This window comes from Ruditapes philippinarum, unplaced genomic scaffold (genome assembly GCF_026571515.1).
Source record: "Ruditapes philippinarum isolate M1 unplaced genomic scaffold, ASM2657151v2 ctg7756_1_1_1_1, whole genome shotgun sequence".
Classification (NCBI taxonomy): domain Eukaryota; kingdom Metazoa; phylum Mollusca; class Bivalvia; order Venerida; family Veneridae; genus Ruditapes; species Ruditapes philippinarum.
This window is the reverse complement of record NW_026862250.1, coordinates 4936-27166: the sequence shown is the minus strand read 5'-3', so window position 1 is coordinate 27166 and position 22231 is coordinate 4936. Positions and strand designations below refer to the sequence as shown.

General features: G+C 33.8%; 1 protein-coding gene across 1 annotated transcript; it reads left to right on the top strand.

Moving 5' to 3' along the window:
* Positions 1-337: 337 nt before the first annotated feature.
* LOC132718422 (armadillo repeat-containing protein 8-like) lies at positions 338-20100 on the top strand. The gene is made up of 14 exons (XM_060702118.1): positions 338-428; positions 2983-3056; positions 3644-3715; positions 4223-4365; positions 5933-6030; positions 6923-7015; positions 7239-7395; positions 8556-8707; positions 10488-10691; positions 16323-16409; positions 17150-17314; positions 18194-18280; positions 18701-18793; positions 19915-20100. The coding sequence occupies exons 1-14, from the start codon at positions 411-413 to the stop codon at positions 20098-20100; spliced, it is 1629 nt and encodes a 542-aa protein (XP_060558101.1). The 5' UTR covers positions 338-410.
* The last annotated feature ends 2131 nt before the right edge of the window (positions 20101-22231 follow it).

Here is a 22231-nt window from a genome sequence, read left to right as displayed (position 1 = left end):
ACATATATTTCGGTTCGTGACAAATCAGGGAATAATCTTGATATTTAGTTAATGTTTCTTATATCATTATTAATGATTATTTCGAACTGATTTTTTGCATGAAAGTCAAACTTAACCTATTGTAATATATTATAATGAAAAAAGTATAATAAAACGCTTAATTGTGATTTTATAAGTTGATTTCGGTAATGAAAAGTTGATTTCGGTAACTTTACCGAAATCAAGTTGATTTCGGTATCGTAACGTACCGCATTATATACTAAAATTTGTAGTAATTCCAGTCCAGTCGCTGTCAGAGGCCATCAGTTGTCTCTCGATATTTAGTACCATACAACCTGTTTATACAAGCGTCGCATTTACTCAGATCATATTTGGAGAAGAGAAGACGAATTTTTACGTTTTAAATTGCAATGCTATATTCTTCAATGGTAATTTGTTTTATTTAAAGAAAAATCATTTTATAGCATGCAGATGCAATGTTTAACCCTGACTTGTTTATATTGTACGGAATTTTGTCTATTATTTATGTAACTGTAGGTATGTTCGGATATAATGATGTTCGTACAAAATTGGGATGATGTGAACAAATAAAACATATTATTCCGGTTTCTCATACTTCCGTCTTATTCAACTGGTTAACAACCAAAACAAAAGTTATTTTGTCGGAATGACATGTCAATTTCGTCCTCTGTGCATATTTTTTTCTATCTTTCACAAATGTCGAACCACTCATCGAGGGGGACAAAGACATGTCTGCACGTCAGAATCGCAAGAAGGTTAAAAGAATTATTTTAAAAGAGGATAAAAGAATATTGAAGATTTAAAAAACAGGGGGCTGGAAAACAAGGGTTGGATATGTTCATTGCAAGTTGTGGCTGGACTGAACTGCTCTGGGTAGCAACTGCAGGGGGTATACTGTGCTCCTCTTTGTTCGCGGTACTTAACATTTTGAAACATGAAAGAAAATAACAAATTTAACTTATGGTACAAAAATTGTCATAAGCTGTGACATACAGGTATTTTCTACTGTAACAACAGTATATTCAATCAAAATCAATTCTAATGGACCAGACATAGACCATGTGTCAGCCATTTAGAAAACAGTATGTCATCATTTAAATCGCCATAAATGGTGTTACACTTAAGTTTTGTCATGTTTCAGTTTAAATTTCTACATGTCATTTTGCTTGATTTTAAATATTAAAACTATACCTTGTAGCTCAAAATTTAATTTTTCAACATACAAGAACATTTAGAAAATAATGATTGTTTCAGACGTATACACAAATTTAATGGACTATTGTTGCTTTTTTGCAGAAATTTGTAAAATGTTGTAAAAATCTAGAGATTTAAAATATTTTGCACAAAAACTTGGTTGTTTAGGTGTATGAATAAAATATGTCAATTTTGACCAAGTTTAACCTTGGTCTCATGAAAATATGCCATTACCGTGAAATAAGTGATGACGTGGAATTAGTGATGTTGAGTATATGTTGTTGTACAATGGTATACTGCCCTAGAAAAGAAAGTGAATTTATAATAGTCTGAAGTTGCTGTGAGTAACCTATAACACAAGGGATGGCCATGGCGTGATGTTCAGACCTGTAATTTACTGAGTATTGGTCTGTATATTTTTATTAATAATAATTACATGTTGTATTTGCATGCAAGAATTCAGATTCAACGTTAATGTGGCCTATTTTCTCCCAATTCCTTTTTCCTTTTGCAGAGCAGTGATTAATTTTTCAATTTTCAAAACAACCTGCTGTTTTCTGAAAAGGAAATTATACCATGATAAACCAGAAAAGGGGGAAAACCTGAAATCAAATTCCAACAACTGAGAATGGATTTTACCCAGAGTTATGAATAACCTTTTGTGTTATTAAGACATATATTATTTCATTAAAACATTTGTGATTTGTTAATCTAGCAGATTGGGGGTTTACTTAAAACCAAGGCTTGATATGGTTCACGGATATTTCTGCTTTATTTTACCAGTGGGTCCACTCAAAGACTATATACAAATATTTACATACGGGTCTGTATACCACTGTATAAGACTGTACAAAACCTTATAATACTGTCTGGATATAAAGCAATAGTTAAACAAAAAGTGTTAACCATTTTTGATATCAATAATATCAATTAACCATTTTTGATATCAATGATATCAAATGTACAAGATATCAAAGAGATATCATATATCAAATATTCAAATATTATACAAAATACAATATTAGTTATCAAAGATGCAAATAGCATTATACATTACTAAATTAACTGTAAGCTAATAACTGTATCCTTACTCTATGAATCCAGAACAATACAAACATTATAACCATAAACTTTATAATACATTACACCAAAATAATAAGATTAAAGATTAAAATATCAAATACAGATGATGTCTTGTGGTGTAGAGGTACACCATGAACTGAAGTTAAACATGGCAGCTTCTCCTACAATTTTATACCATGTGACCACAAGCACTTGAAACGCAAGTTCCGATTGGATAAGACAAATCGAAAGAGCCAATCAAGAATAAAGAAAGTCTGTAGGAAATATTGATTACAGTTCACCTTTACAAACTTTAAAGACCCACCACGTCGGATTCAATAAATGATTTAAAGACCCGTCACGTCTTAAAAAAGATAAATAATGAAAAGTTAAGAATTTAATAACTTGTTAAAATTCACATCTGCTATACTAAGACCAAATAAGCAATGAGAAAAATTAATCTCAGTACTTGAAACTTATTCATGTAAGATGTTGTATGAAAATGTGTTTTCAAATGATTGAAGAAAGTTTGTCTGAAAAGAAATAATTTTTGCGTGACTGATTGTTTGTGAATAATTTCAATTCACAAAAATTGCAAATATTTCCATGATACAAAATTAACCACTTATACAGTAAGTAGTTGGTCATTCAAAGCTGTCATATTGTTAAACATGTAATTTGGTACCTGTATTTATTTTATTTTAGGAGGTAGATGGCCAGACTGGCTGGTATGATACCTTGCACAATGATGAGCCTGATAAATGGCAAGAGGCCTTAATGTAAGTATACACATGTAGACAGTGTATGTTATTTATAGCCAAAAGTCTGTCTAAGATGTATTGTTAAAATGATTACCCTCCATCAGTTGTAAAAAAATAAATTGCTTATTTAATGAAATCATAGACTTATTTAATTCTTAGAAAAAGCTTTTACTGTAATTTTTATGAGGAGTACATGCTATAGCTTAGGTAGAATCTGATAGATTTATTTAAAAAATAATAAATTATTAAATGACTAACATGTAGTATGCCATTTAAAAATAAAACCAACTCGGTAAACACTTTATGTTATGAATAACACAGTAAAAAAAGTTTACAAGTAATCTATATTGTTTATGCAGGGTGTTACGTGGTACCAACACAGTATAGGTGAAGGAAGACATCAGGTGCCCATCCGTGCATTATTTCAGTCACAAACGGGCACCTGAGTTAGGAACCACTGACGTTCAGTAAGCTAGCTGCATTCATGCAGATATAGTATACATCCAGTTTTAGTTTGTGATCTTGACACTGGTTTACTTACCTGACAAAATGGGCGTTTAGAAGACAATATATATTATTTTTGTCCTATAATGTTATTATTATAGATGGATAAAGAATTCTGTGATTGGAAATAACAAGCAGAAAGCTAATGCTATCAACCATGGGGCTGTTCCAAGGTATGTTAATGGATATATAGTACATAGGGAAAGATTGCACAAATGAGCCATGTTTTAAATTGTATCCCTTAAATTGATTGGGTAAAATTGTACAATTGTAAAGAAACTCTTTTTCTTGATGAATAGGCAAACAAGGTATTGATATAGAAACATTACATTTTGTGACATCATAATTTGAATCAGTATGAGTTTTGGAATAAAAAAAATCGATCATGTTTCTGTTTAAAATGACTGTACTTTCATTAGACAAAAACTTACAAGTTACATGTATATTATAAATGTGTGTATGTCCTGTAGCAGTCTTGAAGAATAACTAGCTCAGAATATTTTACATCTACATAGATACGGTACCAGTATGTCAAAGAAGACCAAAAGCTCAATAAAGGACTTAAAGGCCATTACTCTATGGAGGGGAAACTGGTGCCTTAATATTATTTTTTGATGATCTCTGATATCTACCACAAAATTAATGTACATATATTAGCATATATATATTATGTTTTCTAGGTTATTACAATGGTTAGTGGATGAAGATGCCCCCCAGCAGATAAGAACAGATGCAGCTATTGTGATGGGATCTATAGCTAAAGGCACCGTAGACAATATAAACACACTAGTGGAAGAAGGCAGTGTCTCTGTACTATTCAAAGGTTCTGTTGTTCATCATTAGTTTATTTTTTTTTTTTTTTTTTTTTTTTTTTGGGGGGGGGGGGGTTGGAGGGGAGGGTTGTTATAGTTATAGTTATGTTATAGCTTTTCAGGAAAAGAAGGAGTAGTTTGGGGTGATTCTAAATGAAGGAGTTTACATTATAACTCTTTTGTATAACTCATTTAGTGACTTTCCAGTTTTACTGATGAACAAAAAACTGAGATGTTAATCTTATGGAAGGTCACCACTTAATTTACATCAGCTGGCTTTCTCTCAAAAAAGAAGTTTTGTCATTTAACTAGTTAGAGTCAGGGCCAGAATGGAAATTAAAAATAGACATTGGCTGTTCATTTGCAGCTAATCATTTAAACATAGTTATTTCATATTGATTTGGTAAAATTCTGATGTTTATTTAGAACAGTTTACTTCTTAGAATTCAACAGTATTTCATATTTGAAACATGGACTCCACTTTGATACTTGGAATATAGACTCCACTTTAAAATTTGAAACATGGACACTACTTGGACTCTTACCCACTATCCTGGGTTTAGTGGTAGAGAATTTAACCACAGTGCCACCTCTACATTCATTTATTAAAGTGAACTAAAGAAAAATTACAAGGAATAGGTAATTGATCTGTTATGGTCCAATTGTAAACTTTTTGACTGATTCACCTGCTCCTGATAGTTATGGGTTCCAGTCCTAGTGACTTTGAGTTCTGTCATGTGTATCCCAAATCTGCAATTTGTTGAGGCATGATTATTATTAGTTATAAATATTTTCGACATGTAATATAGCACTATATAAATGGTTGTTTGCATATACATGGACAAACTCCTCACAGTGATTACCTCCCTTGACAGAATTGTAATCACTGCCTTCAAAGACGTCACATGATGATGAAAGTCACATGACGTAACGTCGAAATTCAAATGTAAATATCGACCGTTACATAGAAAATCTAACGTCATTTTTCTCTTTCTGTTTTATTTTTAACTTTTAGTGCCTACGTTCGATATAGTTTATCAAAAAATTATCAAAAGTGTACAAAATAACAAAAAATAAATTCAAAAGCTAAAAAATATAAAATATCAAAATATTGTCTCGGTAGAAAATATTCTCATAATTTTAAAATTATTTCTAAATATTCATATTATTTATTTATTTATCCATAAGAAAAGAGAAAAAACTTAACTGATAGATAAAAGCAGTAAATAAAACAATTTTTGAAAAAAATATGGTATATCAGAAATTCTGATATATCGGGACCTTGGTGGCAGAGATCTATGCCGAAGAATTAAGGGGAGATCACTGCGTGGAGATTGATACATGGATAACCCAAGCTGATAGGTGAGAATTATATTGTATTGCAAATATGTACAGCCATATAACTTGTCAGGAATCTTTATAATGAATTTATTATACAGTAAACTTCCTTCTTAGAAGAAAAAAAAATGTGATTTCTTCATAAACTGACAGCAGCCATGTATATAAAACTATATAAACATCACAATTATCTAATGAAAAGTGACGTTACAAATAAGCAGTATTATAATTATATTACAGGTTTGAGTAACCCGAATCTTCCGTTTGTCGAGGCTTGTTTACGATGTTTGAGGACTATCTACATGAGCAACTCTAATTGTGTCAGCTTTATCTATCAGGTTAGATCGTAGTAAATGAGCCGTGACACGACAAAACCAACATAATGCGTTTGCAACCAGCATGGATTCAGACCAGCCTGCGCATCCGCGCAGTCTGATCAGGATCCATGCTAATCGCTTACCAACTCTATTACAAGTGGAGAAACTGATAGCGAACAGCATGGATTCTGATCAGACTGCGCGGATGCGCAGGCTGGTCTGGATCCATGCTGGTCGCAAATGCATTATGTTGGTTTTGTCGTGATGCGGCTCAAATGTAATTTTTAGCTCGGAGAATAGTAAGATGTTCAAATAGTGGGAGCTATTGTACTCGCCTAGCCATAGGCGCCGGTGTCTCACTTTGGTTAATTTTTTTGTGAGTAAGTAAATTGGTATCTCAGAAACAATCAAAGGGATCGGTTGAATCTTCACATTCTTATATTAGGAGGTCACTGTCCTAGGACTGTAACTCTGACATGGATTTTGACAGAATTATGGCCTTTTATAAACTTAGAAAATTTTACAATATTCAGGCTCTTGTTTTACTATCAAGCACTAAAAATAATCTAGCAAAGTGTTCTACTGTTTCATATAATTTTCAAGTATTTCAAGTAAATATTACAGTGTATATTGCAATGTTTTTATGTAAATGATAAAGTATTCCATGTAAATTATGCAAAGTGTTTCATGTAAATATGATTTACTATTTCATGTTATGATATAAAATATTTCATATTAATATCACAAAATATGGCTTTTAAATATGAACTAAGATTTTGTGAAAGCAAAATTTTGTAGTAAGAGATTTGTGCAATAACAAGTTTTTGTAATAACAGGTTCATGTAATAACCAGTTTGTTTTGTAGCAGGTTTTATACTGCAATAGTTTTTCAATTGTTTTTTCTTGTTTACAGGATCCTACAGTTATACCTCATTTAGTGAACATAATGCCGCAGTCGGTCTGTACACAGGAATGCATCACCCACATTCTAGCCAACTCATGCCAGGTTTGACTGTATTTCTAAAATAGTTTCTTTCAAATGCATATTCTTAGCACCATGCAGAATAAAGTCAAAATAACTTTTGCCATAATTGCTTTCAGGTTTATAGTCTAGTTCAAATCAATTATTAGTCAATAACCAAAAAAAATGTCATTTTTTTTTAAATATATAGTCAGTTCAACTCAACTCGACAACGAAAAAAATGAGCATAAAATCACTTTAATTTTAGACAACAGAACATCAGAACAAACTGTGCCGGAGTCAGATTGTACCTCCTCTCGTGTCACTCATTGCCGGGAACGTTTATAAAGTACAAATGCCGACGTTGAAATGTCTCGCCATGCTGGTGAAGGACAACGACGAGACAAGCGCTACTGTTGCAAATGGTACGTTACTATGACAACAATAACAACAATCATGTGAAGTGGCGGCATGGCAGAGTGGTTAATATGTCAGACTAATAATCTAATGATTGCTAGCTGCAAGGGTTCAAACCCCGTCAGGGGCAAGTCATTGTATCCTTGAGCAAGAAACTTTACACTCATTGCTCAGTACTGGTTGGTTCCAGGAACGGATTCAATAGTGTGTCTGTTAGCTTGAAGCTTCCTTCACAATCAAACTAAAATAAATTCTGTATAAACTAATTATGTGAAGTTAGAGTTTGATATTTAATCTAGAATCTGGTTTTTTTAGTCAGCAACATTGATAACAATAAAATGATGTGCACTATTAATTTTTGCATTTTAATGTACAATAATGAGTGAAGACATTAGTTAACTGTCATAGATCAAGAAGCAAGTTTTGCACAAGACAAAAAGATCCTTATCAGCTTACGTGGGACCGAGCAGAAGTAACGGGAATAGAATGCATTTAAAGGGGGCAGGTAGAAGAGCGTTTAAGGGACTATATTTATATGCATGCATGTGTTTAAGTCTCTTTAAATGAATGAAATTAAGACATAGTTAAAGGTCAGGAGATACCTATATATTTTGATTTGGAGTTATATTTACACTAACTGGCACTTTTTAAGTTATGTAGAGTTTTTTCAGCCATACATTACTGTTGAAGTTAAACTCAAATGTTTCAGTCTGTTGAATATTTATGTCAAAAGTGGACAGTTAGGAAGAATTATAAGGGTAAAACCAGTGTTGTACTTTTAGCCTTCACTTGTTTTTAGCAGGATATCAACTTTCAGTGGTACTAGAGGGAACCCTATATAAAATCAGTGACCTTGACTTCTTTTGCATTAAGGCTGATACAAAATCACTGGTTTAATCCTAAACTTTAAAGTAAGAAATTTCTCCTTGACATTTGATTTTCTTGCATTGAGTCCAATGGTCATTTGTCTCTCACTGCTGAGTCAGAAATCATGTGTGATAAATAGTTGCTCACTTGCAGAGAATTTGGTAATTACTCGTTAGTTACCCAGTGAAGCTAGACAGGTGGACTGACTGACACCCGGCTCCAACCAAAAAGGTGTCAAAAATCTGTATAACAGACAGACATGTATATTAATAACTAATTCAATGTTATTTTCTCTATACAGCCACACATAATGGAGAACCATTCCCAAATCTTTTGGTACAGTTACTGTATAGAGATAAGACTTCAGAGATGCAAATTCTAGCTGCCAAAGTGCTAGCCTACATGTGCCGAGGTGGTGCTATTGACCCACAAGATCATAAAATAGCCATGAAGGTAAATATTTAAAATTTACAGAAATATCTATTTTGTTTTTACAGCAGAGCTAAGGTTATTTGTATTTCATGAGTTATTAGAACTATTGAAGTAATTTTTATTGGCGTCCGCGCCGAAGCGCCTTATGGAATGAAATCAGATTTTGTAAAAGGGCAATTGCAACTTCTCGGGCCTTTTCGTCGGTCATAATAGTCGATCATTCCGCTTGGCATGAGGGTGTTTGATAATTAAAATGTTGCGATGTGTACAATGAATAACGAACTGGAGAATTTCGCAATGCAAACATATTCAAATGAAATTATCTTATCCATCATAATCGCGCTCTTGGTCTTTTTATTAATCATTTTGTAGCACACAGTGGGTTATTATGTATGTTATTGCTGAACCTATAAATAGAATGATGACCTTAACATTGGGAAAGTCCGAAAATCTATTTATAGAAGTAGTCATCTGTAATTTGTGTGGCGCTATTGTAATAAATAACGAACTGTAGAATTTTGCAGGAATGAAAGGCAAACATATTCAAATAATTATTAATTTGCCGAATATTTTATCATCTGCAATTTTAACATGAGTTTTTATGGGTTTATTGATAGGAATGTAAACACACTTGTGGGTCAGACGAGGTTTTTTGAAGTAATTCATTAAAACAGTAGATTGGCCTCCCAATAAATCAATTAGCAGACTTTGTTCATTTTGACTGCTATTTTTTATGTTCCAAAGAAAATACCACATGAACTTAAAATTCTATCAAATAACCAATATTAATGATAAAATCCAAAAATACGCCTATATAGTATAAAAAATCTTATATTATATAGGGGGTATATTTTGGATATTATAGACCTGTATATTTTGGATATTATAGTTAATATTGAAAGAATTTCAAGTTCCTGTGGAAAAAAAAAACATTTAAAATTCTAATCTCTAGCATGCCTACCAAAGTTCATGATGAGCAATGTCTTTTGTCCGCCCATTCATAAATGATATACAATTCTGGAAAAAAACCAATTAACCTTTGAAAAGTTTATAAGAATATCTAGTCATCATATGTCTACTATAGTTCATCTTCATGCAGTTGCTGCATTTCTTGCTTGGACGCCCTTTGATGCTTTACATCAATGCTTTTCTTATTTTGTTTACATGTTCTAAGATAGGGCTTTGATTTAATTATTATAGCAACTACAACCAATTTCAATAAGAAAATGGTAAACATGCAGCATTTTCTTTCCATGAATGTTTTTATAGTGAATTTATTTCACCTGTTGCAATTTTCAATGGATAGGAATACCCACACTATGACCCAGTGTTTCAACAGTCAGTCAACAGCTCTGACCCACTCAAGAACAAAATGGCTACCATTCAACAAAATTTACTTTGAATCATTATTTCTCCACAGTGGAACAAATTCTAGCAATATGTAATGAATGGCATTGGCCCTGTTTAATGAAAAACTTCATAAGTGTCTATATTAATGTTGGATTAAACTTATGCATTTCAAATAGTGAAACAGAATTAGTTATAGGAACTTCCTTTGCTTGTGTAGAAGTAATTTCTTTTAATAGAGTGATACACTTTTTTTTTTATTTTATTTTAATAAACAAATTTTAATTGTTAAAAACTGAAGGAGCTAGGTCAGTGTACATGTTTGTGCTCTTAACTGTTGGCTATAAATACCCAACATTTTATACCAAAAATTGATAATGGACAGTTCCAATTATGCTAATAAAACCAGTCTATAAATTCATCAGGCTAAAGGCTACTAAATCTACATTTTCAGACACTGCCATGTTTGATCAGGATGTGTAGTAAGGATCGAACCCTGGAGGAGAACGTCGAGGGCGCGGAGACACTGGCGTACCTCCTTGAGGTTGATGCCGGATTACAGAGGACGGCATCGATATCAGAACATATTATCAAGACGCTGTCCGAGTATCTGAAATATACAGATGTACAGCAGATTACTAGGAGTGGTAAACAAAGTGTAAGTTTTTTTGAAATGATGGAAGTGGAAATATTTGTATTGAGATTACTGTTCCATTTAGTGCAGATTTACACCAATAACTTGTGTGCCAAATTTCAGATCTTTCACTCCCTCCAATTTTCCAGAATGATTATTCTAATTGTGATAAATGACACAAAATTGAAAAGCATTGCAACGTTTTTCACTCACACAGGGGTATTTATAGCAGAAAAATGTGATTTTATGAGTACATGTATATACCTTAAAGGCCCATTATGACTCAGATATGCTATCATTTTATTTTCCTTAACTTTTTTTTAGCTCACCTGTCACAAAGTGACAGGGTGAGCTTTTGTGATCGCTTTTCGTCCGGCGTCCGTCCGGCGTCCGTCCGTCCGTCCATCCGTCCGTCGTCCGTCCGTAAACTTTTACTTTAAATGACATCTCCTCATAAACCACTAAGCCAATTTCATCCAAACTTCACAGGAATGTTCCTTTGGTGGTCACCTTTAAAAATTGTTCAAAGAATTTAATTCCATGCAGAACTCTGGTTGCCATGGCAACCGAAAGAAAAAACTTTAAATATCTTCTTTTAAAAAACCATAAGAGCTAGAGCTTAGATATTTGGCATGAAACATCTTCTAGTGAGTGTCTACCAAGTTTGTTCAAATAAAAGCCCTGGGGTCAAAATTGGCCCCGCCCCAGGGGGTCATTGATTTTCCCTATATGCATATAGTAAAAACTTAAAAAATCTTCTTTTAAAGAACTCAAAGAGCTATGGCTAAGATATTGAGCATCAAACATGTTCTAATAGGTGTCTACCAAGTTTGTTCAAATAAAAGCCCTGGGGTCAAAATTGGCCCCGCCCCAGGGGGTCATTGATTTTCCCTATATGCATATAGTAAAAACTTAAAAAATCTTCTTTTAAAGAACCAAAAGAGTTAGAGTTAAGATATTTAGCATGAAACATTTTCTAGTAAGTGTCTACCAAGTTTGTTCAAATAAAAGCCCTGGGGTCAAAATTGGCCCCGCCCCGGGGGGTCATTGATTTTCCCTATATGCATATACAGTCCAACCCCGTTTATTCGAAGTGCCTGGGACTGAATATTTACTTCGAATAATCGATGGGTTCGAATAATCGAAATCGAAATATTGTGATAGACGAAAACTACTCCACTTTGACCAATCATCGCAAAACTACCGTTTACAACATACTTGCTTCCTGTAATCAATTGAGAAAAATAAATATTTAAGAAAAGATGCGTAAAAATTATTGTATTGACATTGAAGACATAAATACTTGCATTTTATTTTACATTATGTATCGTTTCGTTTCGCGCAAAGCTTTGATAACGGCCGTGTCGTCACTACGGTATTTACAGCTTTTCGAATAGGATAAATTAAGGCTCTCATGTAGCGTTGCAATTAATGAAAAAATGTTTTGCATGTTTTGACAAATTCACATATACGGATTGTATAAAAATTATTGCTGTCATCTTCAACAAAATCGGACATTGTGCATAGCTTTTCATTTTCGGTAATTAAAGTTGATTAAAGAACACACAAAGAGTTATTATCATGATTGTCTAATTACACGCATGACTGTGGATATTTTTCACAAGTCGACTGGTCAGCGAGTGGATCTGCGCCAATTAGTCGGTCTTCGAATAATAATTAGACTGGCTTCGAATAATAGGTGTGAAATTCTTTCATAATTGTATAATCGGGACCGAAATTTTACTTCGAAAAATAGGAGGTATTCGGATAATGCATTTTGAATAATACCCTCGTATTTATATTGTTTTATGTAGAGATAAAAACGGGACCGCCGATCTACTTCGGATAATGCCGGGTATTCGAATAAAGGGTTGTCGAATAACCGGGGTCGGACTGTAGTAAAAACTTAAAAAATCTTCTTTTAAAGAACTCAAAGAGCTATGGCTAAGATATGTTCAAACATGTTCTAATAGGTGTCTACCAAGTTTGTTCAAATAAAAGCCCTGGGGTCAAAATTGGCACCGCCCCGGGGGTCATTGATTTTCCTTATATGTGTATAGCAAAAACTTAAAAATCTTCTTTGAAAAAACCCAAATAGCTAGAGTTAAGATATTAAGCATGAAACATCTTTTAGTGAGTGTCTACAAAGTTTGTTCAAATAAGAGACCTGGGGTCAAAATTGGCCCCGCCCCGGGGGTCATTGATTTTCTTTATATGTGTATAGCAAAAACTTAAAATCTTCTTTGAAAAAACCCAAATAGCTAGAGTTTAGATATTAAGCATGAAACATCTTCTAGTATTAGTGTCTACAAAGTTTGTTCAAATAAAAGCCCTGGGGTCAAAACTGACCCGGCCCCAGGGGTGTCATTGTTTTTAACTATATGTGTATTTTTAAAAAGCCCAATGAGCTAGAGCTTAGATGTTTAGCATGAAACATCTTCTTATGGGTATCTACCAAGTTTGTGCAAATAAAAGCCCTTGGGTTAAATTGGCCCTGCAACGTTGGGGGGGATGGGGGTTGGGGGGCCTATATACAGGTGAGCGACCTCAGGGCCATCATGGCCCTCTTGTTTGTACTTTGTTACAGTTTACTAAAAGAAAACTTTTTTTGCCATAAAGATAACCGTCCATTTGCTTCTGTTGCTCTGGTAACAATTAGTATCATTAAATTTAATTAATATTTTGTATGGAAGTTAAAATATTACTTGGTTTACATTTTGCTACCTTTACCACACATTACTGCACATTCAGCACTACTTTCCTTAGTTGTTTAACAATCTAACATGTGTTTAATACACTTTTAAAACATTTTAAACATATGTTTGACAGTCATAAAGAATTAATAAATATGGATTTCTGAGGCATGCTGTGCCTTTAAATTTCAGATATTCTTTAAGTTAAGTTTAAACCAGAAATATTGTTTTGCCATATAACCAAATGGTATTTGTTCTCACAAATCTTGTCTAATTATGCCTTTCTCACCTTTTAAATAATTTTATAGTGAAAAACACATAATAATGTGAGTTTTGTCCCCCAGTGACATTGACCTTTACATGGTCGGTGTGACCTTCAAGAACTTGAAAGCTTGATGCAGGGCTTCATTGAAGTTCTAGAAAATGGAACTCAGAGACTGAAAATGTCTCACCTTGGAAGTCAGATTTTATAGGTAAAGAAGGAAAAGCATTATAATTTGGAAGTCACAAGCCAAAATCTGAAGTAAAATGACTCCTAAACCTCTAGTAATGGATACTCTGGTAATTGATGGGATAGGTAACAGATGACCTTTTGTCAGAGATTTTTAGATACTAATAAAATAGGCACAAATTTATCTAAACATCATCTTCAGTACCCTTGGCAGAAATTAAATGATTCTAAACATTTCATGCATCAATTCTTTGATTTCATGATTTTACTATCAAACTCATTCTTGCATTTACGAGGCCATGTCTCTTTTAATTTGTTTTTAGCTCACCTGTCACAAAGTGACAGGGTGAGCTTTTGTGATCGCTTTTCGTCCGGCGTCCGTCCGTCCGTCCGTCCGTCGTCCGTCCGTCCGTAAACTTTTGCTTTAAATGACATCTCCTCATAAACCACTGAGCCAATTTCATCCAAACTTCACAGGAATGTTCCTTTGGTGGTCACCTTTAAAAATTGTTCAAAGAATTTAATTCCATGCAGAACTCTGGTTGCCATGGCAACCGAAAGAAAAATCTTTAAATATCTTCTTTTAAACAACCCTAAGAGCTAGAGCTTAGATATTTGGCATGAAACATCATCTAATGAGTGTCTACCAAGTTTGTTCAAATAAAAGCCCTGGGGTCAAAATTGGCCCCGCCCCAGGGGGTCATTGATTTTCCCTATATGCATATAGTAAAAACTTATAAAATCTTCTTTTAAAGAACTGTAAGAGCTAGAGCTAAGATATTTGGCATGGAACATCTTCTAGTGAGTGTTTACCAAGTTTGTTCAAATAAAAGCCCTGGGGTCAAAATTGGCCCCGCCCCAGGGGGTCATTGATTTTCCCTATATGCATATAGTAAAAACTTATAAAATCTTCTTTTAAAGAACTGTAAGAGCTAGAGCTAAGATATTTGGCATGGAACATCTTCTAGTGAGTGTCTACCAAGTTTGTTCAAATAAAAGCCCTGGGGTCAAAATTGGCCCCGCCCCGGGGGGTCATTGATTTTCCCTATATGCATATAGTAAAAACTTAAAAAATCTTCTTTTAAAGAACTGTAAGAGCTAGAGCTTAGATATTTGGCATGAAACATCTTCTAGTGAATGTCTACCAAGTTTGTTCAAATAAAAGCCCTGGGGTCAAAATTGGCCCCGCCCCAGGGGGTCATTGATTTTCCCTATATGCATAAAGTAAAAACTTAAAAAATCTTCTTTTAAAGAACCCAAAGAGCTAGAGCTTAGATATTTGGCATGAAACATCTTCTAGTGAATGTCTACCAAGTTTGTTCAAATAAAAGCCCTGGGGTCAAAATTGGCCCCGCCCTGGGGGGTAATTGATTTTCCCTATATGCATATAGTAAAAACTTAAAAAATCTTCTTTTAAAGAACCGTAAGAGCTAGAGCTTAGATATTTGGCATAAAACATCTTCTAGTAAATGTCTACCAAGTTTGTTCAAATAAAAGCCCTGGGGTCAAAATTGGCCCCGCCCCAGGGGGTCATTGATTTTCCCTATATGCATATAGTAAAAACTTAAAAAATCTTCTTTTAAAGAACTGTAAGAGCAAGAGCTTAGATATTTGGCTTGAAACATCTTCTAGTGAATGTCTACCAAGTTTGCTCAAATAAAAGCCCTGGGGTCCAAATTGGCCCCGCCCCAGGGGGTCATTGATTTTCCCTATATGCATAAAGTAAAAACTTAAAAAATCTTCTTTTAAAGAACCCAAAGAACTAGAGCTAAGATATTTGGCATGAAACATCTTCTAGTGAATGTCTACCAAGTTTGTTCAAATAAAAGCCCTGGGGTCAAAATTGGCCCCGCCCCGGGGGTCATTGATTTAATTTCCCTATATGCATATAGTAAAAACTTAAAAAATCTTCTTTTAAAGAACCCAAAGAGCTAGAGCTAAGATATTTAGCATGAGACATGTTCTAATGGGTGTCTACCAAGTATGTTCAAAAAAAGGCCCTGGGGTCAAAACTGGCCCCGCCCCGGGGGTCATTGATTTTCCTTATATACATAGCAAAAACTTAAAAATCTTCTTTGAAAAAACCCAAATAACTAGAGTTTAGATATTAAGCATGAAACATCTTTAAGTAAATATCTACAAAGTTTGTTCAAATAAAAGCCCAGGGGTCAAAACTGGCCCTGCCCGAGGGGTGTCATTGTTTTTAACTATATGTGTATAGTAAAAACTTCTAAAAAATCTTCTTTTAAAAAACACAATGAGCTAGAACTTGGATGTTTTGCATGAAACATCTTCTTATGGGTGTCTCCCAAGTCTGTTCAAATAAACAAATAAAAGCCCTTGGGTAAAAATTGGGCCGGGGGGGGGGGGGGGGCTATATACAGGTGAGCGACCTCAGGGCCATCATGGCCCTCTTGTTTTCTTCTTGTCTCTATTTAAGCAATGTGCAAGAATTGGGAATGGTGGTTAATCTGTTGTTTTTTACTCAGTAATGTTTTATTTATCTTGCAGGATATAAACTGGGGAAATGAGATGAAACAAGCAGCTTTTAAAGCATTTGCAGCTATAGGAGCCAACGAGGAAGATATTAGGAAACAGGTAATGTTTGTATGATATATCATATATCCATCGTAACCATACTGGAAAAGACTAACTCCGCAATCAAGAATATTTTTGGGATTTCGTATCTAATTTGTCCGTATAAACACACTTTTACAGTTACAGCTTCAAAAGTAAGCTCAACAGGTTGACTAATCTATTGTGACGGGTAGTGCACCGTGAAGCTATAACGGTAAAAGTTTGTTTGTACCTACAGATTAGCTCGGAAATTCCACATTTGCCGAGTTCTGGAATAACATCTATTGACAGTGATTTATATTTGTCACCAAATAGAGCCAGGCCAACCAGCAATGCATTCATACCATGCTCTATTATTTTTGGCGGCTAAACTTGGCATTTTCATCTTGATATGCAGGGATGACATGGCCAAAGTTGTTAAGGTTGTTGACTTCAAACCACTTGCCCCTCACCACTGTGTGCACGAATCCCGACAGGGATTTTGGATTCTGTCATGCTAGGAAGCTATCAAGCTAGCTTACGGAACACTCAGATTCTACTCAGATACCTGTTCGTGCCTGAAATAATCTAATATAATTGCAAAGTTAACTCTTAGACTTTGTTTATACCCAGGGATCCACATTTGTCCAATTCCAGAGTAAATCTATATTACCAAACAAATGTTTTCTTTTTGTATTTTACTATTCAAACATTATTAACATTTATGTATTTTTCTATTCAAACCTAATTTACAGATATAAACAACTTTATTTTATATTTAGATTATTGAGACTGAGAATTTAATGGACTGTGTGGTGTCAGGTCTGAACAGCAGTGATATGAAAGTAGCGGCCGCCGCCATACGATGTTTACATAGTCTGTCACGATCAGTTCAGTTGTTGAGAACCACGTTTCAGGACCATGCTGTATGGAAACCACTTATGAAGGTATAATTTATTATATGAAGCACTGATTTACTGATATTAATAGTATTAAAATATATTTAAACATCAACCAGATACTCGGCCTCCTTAGCTGATAAGTTAAAGTGACATTATGCTTATTTTTTTGCTTTCAAGTTGAGTTGAAAAAGTAATATATTTCAAAACTATTATACTGGTGATTGACCAATAATTGATAATGAAAAACGTAGTTCAAGCACTGAAAGTTCATCGGTTTATATTTTATAATGTGCAAAATAATAATAAGAGGATATTTTTTTGTTTGAGTGAAATATGGAATATATTTTCACGAAACATGATAAACTGCCACATATTTTCACAAGCCGGGACGGCGAGTAAAAATAAGTGGCATTTTATCATGTTGAGTGAAAATATACACCATATTTCACGAAAAACGAAAAAATAACCTTTTTATTTAATTTCATTATCAAAGAAAAATGGTTACGAACCCTCTTGCTTGATACGCAACTGCGAATGTACAGCGCGCAGTAATATAATTATTGTCTTGTTTTGCACGCGATATTAAGCGCTACATTGTGACGTCACGTAAACAACTCTTTAAACGTCTGTACAGCGTTCATGACTGAATTATAGATATTGATTTATTTTTTTAGTTACACCATTTTCTATAATTCTAGATAGTTTTCAAATCAAAATTCAACAAAAAGTTGTTATTTATCAGATTTTGTAAACAAAATGGCGAAAAGAAGTTCCCTAAAATAATATGAGTTTTGACTCCGCCCACTTTCATATTTATATTTCATATTTACTTTTTACAAATATGAAATATATTTGACTGATATAGCACCATATTTCATGGGTAAAATTAAATAATAGTTATTTTTTGTATGAATTTATTTACAGATAATACAAGAAGGTCCAGAGGAGCTTTTACAAGTTTCTACATCAACAATGTGTAACTTACTGCTGGAATTCTCACCTAGTAAAGAGGTAAATTTCTATAAAACTATATAAAGGCCCATCAAGCCGCCTGAAAAGCTGTACTTTATAGTTCTTTTTATTGTTGGTATCAGTTTCTAAAACATTACTCATTGGCCATATAGGTAAAATATCTTTTGCTTCCTTTGCTCTTTGGCAGTAAGTATAATTAAAGTGATTTAGTATTTTGTATTAAAGTCAAAATGCTACTTTGTTAACATTTTGCTATCTTTACAACACATTTTTTCTGCATGTTCAGCCCCCAGCTACTATCTTCAGTTGTGAAATCTATTATTACAAAGAATTTTTTTCTTGAAAATGGAATTCTAAGAATGAGTGTAAGTTTTTTTAACAAGTTTAATAAAAGGTATTATTCGAGCCTTTGGCAGCACTTGTGATAAATATTATTCTATATTTGTTTTATTATTTCAGTGTATATTGGATTGTGGTGCCATCAACATATTGGTTGGCTTGACTAGTAGACCTGATCCAGGGTTACGTCTAAATGGAATCTGGGGACTCATGGTACATATTTATATATATAAAAGATTATTATACCCTCCTCCCCCCACCCCATTATACCCCTATCCCCGCTCCCACTCCCACACACAACAAACATGATTAACCTTATCTGCTACATCCACTTTACCTTTACAACAAGATGTATGATAATTTATCAGATCTATAAATAGTTCTGTACACTGGGTTCTATAATATATTAGGCTGTATCCTGTATTACTGAGCTTTTTGTTGGGTTAACTTTCTTTTCACCTATGTGGGGTTGTCCGTAAGCTAGTGGTTAAGGTTGTTGACTTCAAACGACTTGTCCCTCACCACTGTGGGTTCAAATCCTGACGGGGACTTTGAATTCTTTCATGTGAGGAAACTATGCAACATTAGTGGTTCTACTGAAGTGCCTGTTAGTGCCTGAAATAGTGCACAGCAGAGCATCTGAGGTCTTCCTCCACCAGTAAAGCTGGAAAGTCGCCGAAACACTTATACTGTGTTGGTGAGACGTAAAACCCAACCTAAAAAGAAAGAAAGGTTTTGACTATGTTACACATCTCAGTATCATTCCTTGGTAATAAAGTGACATCATCTGTCGGATGTGGAATGGAGTGTGACACCTTCATATTTGTGCTTTATATGCCTAAACATTGTTATAACTTATATATATAATTATGCTGATTTCCCATGTGATTTTTCTCTTTGTGTGTATATATATATATATTTACACAGAAAAATCACATGAAAATCAGCACACCGCTCTCGAACCCTGGGTCTCTTGGATTACTGGTTCAGTATGCTGACCACTACACCACAGCGGCCATTGCATTTTCTTTGTGCCAACTGACCTTATATATTTAAGTTGTGTAGTTTATAATGATACCTTCTTGTCTTACTCTATGTAATTAAGCTATATAAGTTCTGATAGATGACCATTATTTTTCAATACAGCATTTATATCAGTCTATAGATCTTTAACAAACATCCTGTCAGCTCTTTATTTGCCATAAAAATACAAATAATGTGATTAAATGTCATGGAATGCAACATCAAAGGCTTTCTGTGCTCTAAAGTTGTCCTTCAGATAATTTAGAGAGTTTACAGTTACTGTGTCACTTTCATAATATTTTATTTTTTAGAATATGACATTTCAAGTCGAGCAGAAAGTAAAATCTCAAGTTGTTGAAGCTATTGGAACGGAACAACTATTCAGGCTTCTGTCTGACCCTGATGCAAACATAGTCATGAAGACACTTGGTTTATTGCGCAATCTTTTGTCACACAAAATGGTGAGTATATTAAAAGGATTAGTTCTTAACTTGTGATTTCAGATTATATACTTAAGTTTATATTTCCCAGTGATTTTTTTTTCTTGAATTGTGAGGTCTTGTACCATGAGAATAGTGAAAAGGGTTTTATTGTGAATTATTTTCTTTAAATTGTGAATTTATATATAGTTACTTTATATATAGTTATTTTAGTCAAAATGTTTTCAGATTCACCCTTATCTTTTCTATTCATTTTCACCCTCAAATCAAAGAGACTACTTTGGTTTACCAAAGCAGCTCTTTTAAGATGTTTCACATTATATATTTATCGGTCTTAGAGTCATACTGGATACAAAACAGTGTCTTATGTTGTGCTTGATTGGGACATACAATTTAATTACGATAGGAATATATTCAAATAATTTGACCGACCCTTTGATAAATATCCTATAATAATATGAAAATATTTGAAATATCGTAATACATACAGCTTCGAAGAAATCTTTGAAAACTAAGTGTAAATCTATAAATAATCTGGTAATGATAATAATTCAGACAGCGTTGTTAAAAATCATTCGTTATTATATTATAAATAAAAATAAGGTAAGGAGGCACATAATTTTAGGCTAACTTGGTCACGATTGTGTATTTCACCAGAATTGTGAACCAGTCTGTTGGACGCAGTCTGAAAATTATGAAGGATCATTCATTATTGTGAATGTTGAGGTACCACTTATATAAGGAAAAAAATTCGCTGTTACAGTCTATTGTTGGTACTTTGGCATTTAAGCCGCAGTGATTTTTCTCACTTAATTGGGAAGAGGCCCTAGCCACTTGATTTTGGGAAAAATCATCGCTAAAATTACTGATTTGGGAAGTGAAAAAGCTGGTTTAAGTTGAGATTTTTGGGAAAACTGCATGATTTTAAAGAAAATTTCAATTGGGAAGAGGCCCTTTTTCGGAGTCTGTTATATAAGTAGGATAATCACTGCTTTAAGGGGGGTAATTATGAATTTTGTTGATACGTAAGTTGTAGTAGTTCTCTCCCCTTTGTCACAGACTCATCATTGACAAATAAGAAGGATGCATATCTAGTCCAAGCAAATTTGTAGGAAAGGAAAATAGTTAAAATATAAATTTATGATTTAAAAACAAATTTACAAATAGGCATGTGTATTATGGTCAAATGAACTTATTGCTAGTTATTCTTTCATAAATATAAAAAAGACAAGAAAATGGTGGACCAACGAAAAAAAAATTTTTATTTTCATATGTTTCATATGACTGCCATATGAAGACTGGCATATGAGGAAAAACCATTAGCTAACTTCCCACAAAGGATTGACTTACTTTCCAACTGATTATGCACCATCTTCCCATAAATAATTTACTGACTAAGTTACTTCCCCAGCCTCCAACAAATTATACACCAACTTCCCTTATATAATTTTTACCAACCTCCCACAAATAATTGACAGGTTTCCAACAAATTACTCATCCATTTCCTACAAACATTTGATTAATATCCAATAAATGATTGACTACTTCTTGAAAATTATAGACTAGCTTCCCAAGGAACCACAAAGAATTGACCAACTTAACACAAATTTTGGACCAACAACCCACAAATAATTCATAGGTCATGTGGCGGCTTTCCAGCTTTACCGGTGGAGGAAGACCTGAGGAAAGGACACCTGAGTAGAAACAATAACATTTAGTAAGCTAGCTGGATAGCTTCTTTACATGAAGGAATCCAAAGTCCCTGTCAGGATTCGAACCCACAGCCTTGAGGGGCATGTGACTTGAAGTCACCAACCTTAACCACACTGCCACCATGCCCCTATTATACATGTAAAAAAATTAAAAGGGCATAATTCCTCTCGAAATGTTCGCAGTACAAAATGCTGACAATATGCAATAAATGCTGACAATATGCGGTAAAACTCTTGATGACGATGCTTCTGTTAAACATGAATTTTAAAAAACTGATTGTTGAGACACATTGCGTTCTTTCTTGTTTGAAATTGATGTAATTTTGAATCAATTAGGACTTTGACCTTCAATTTAATGAAACTGCTAATATATTTGAAAATGTCAGTAGCTTTATTAACATGATGTGATAATCAAAAACTTCAATCAGTTGTCTAAAACAGGCTATGAATTGTCGTTATGACATTATTTGAAACCA

Excerpts from the sequence above, each read along its gene's own strand:
- LOC132718422 (XM_060702118.1), top strand. Across the intron at positions 3,716-4,222 it reads AACCATGGGGCTGTTCCAAG|GTTATTACAATGGTTAGTGG; the intron begins GTATGTTAATGG and ends TATGTTTTCTAG. Across the intron at positions 7,016-7,238 it reads TTCTAGCCAACTCATGCCAG|ACAACAGAACATCAGAACAA; the intron begins GTTTGACTGTAT and ends CTTTAATTTTAG.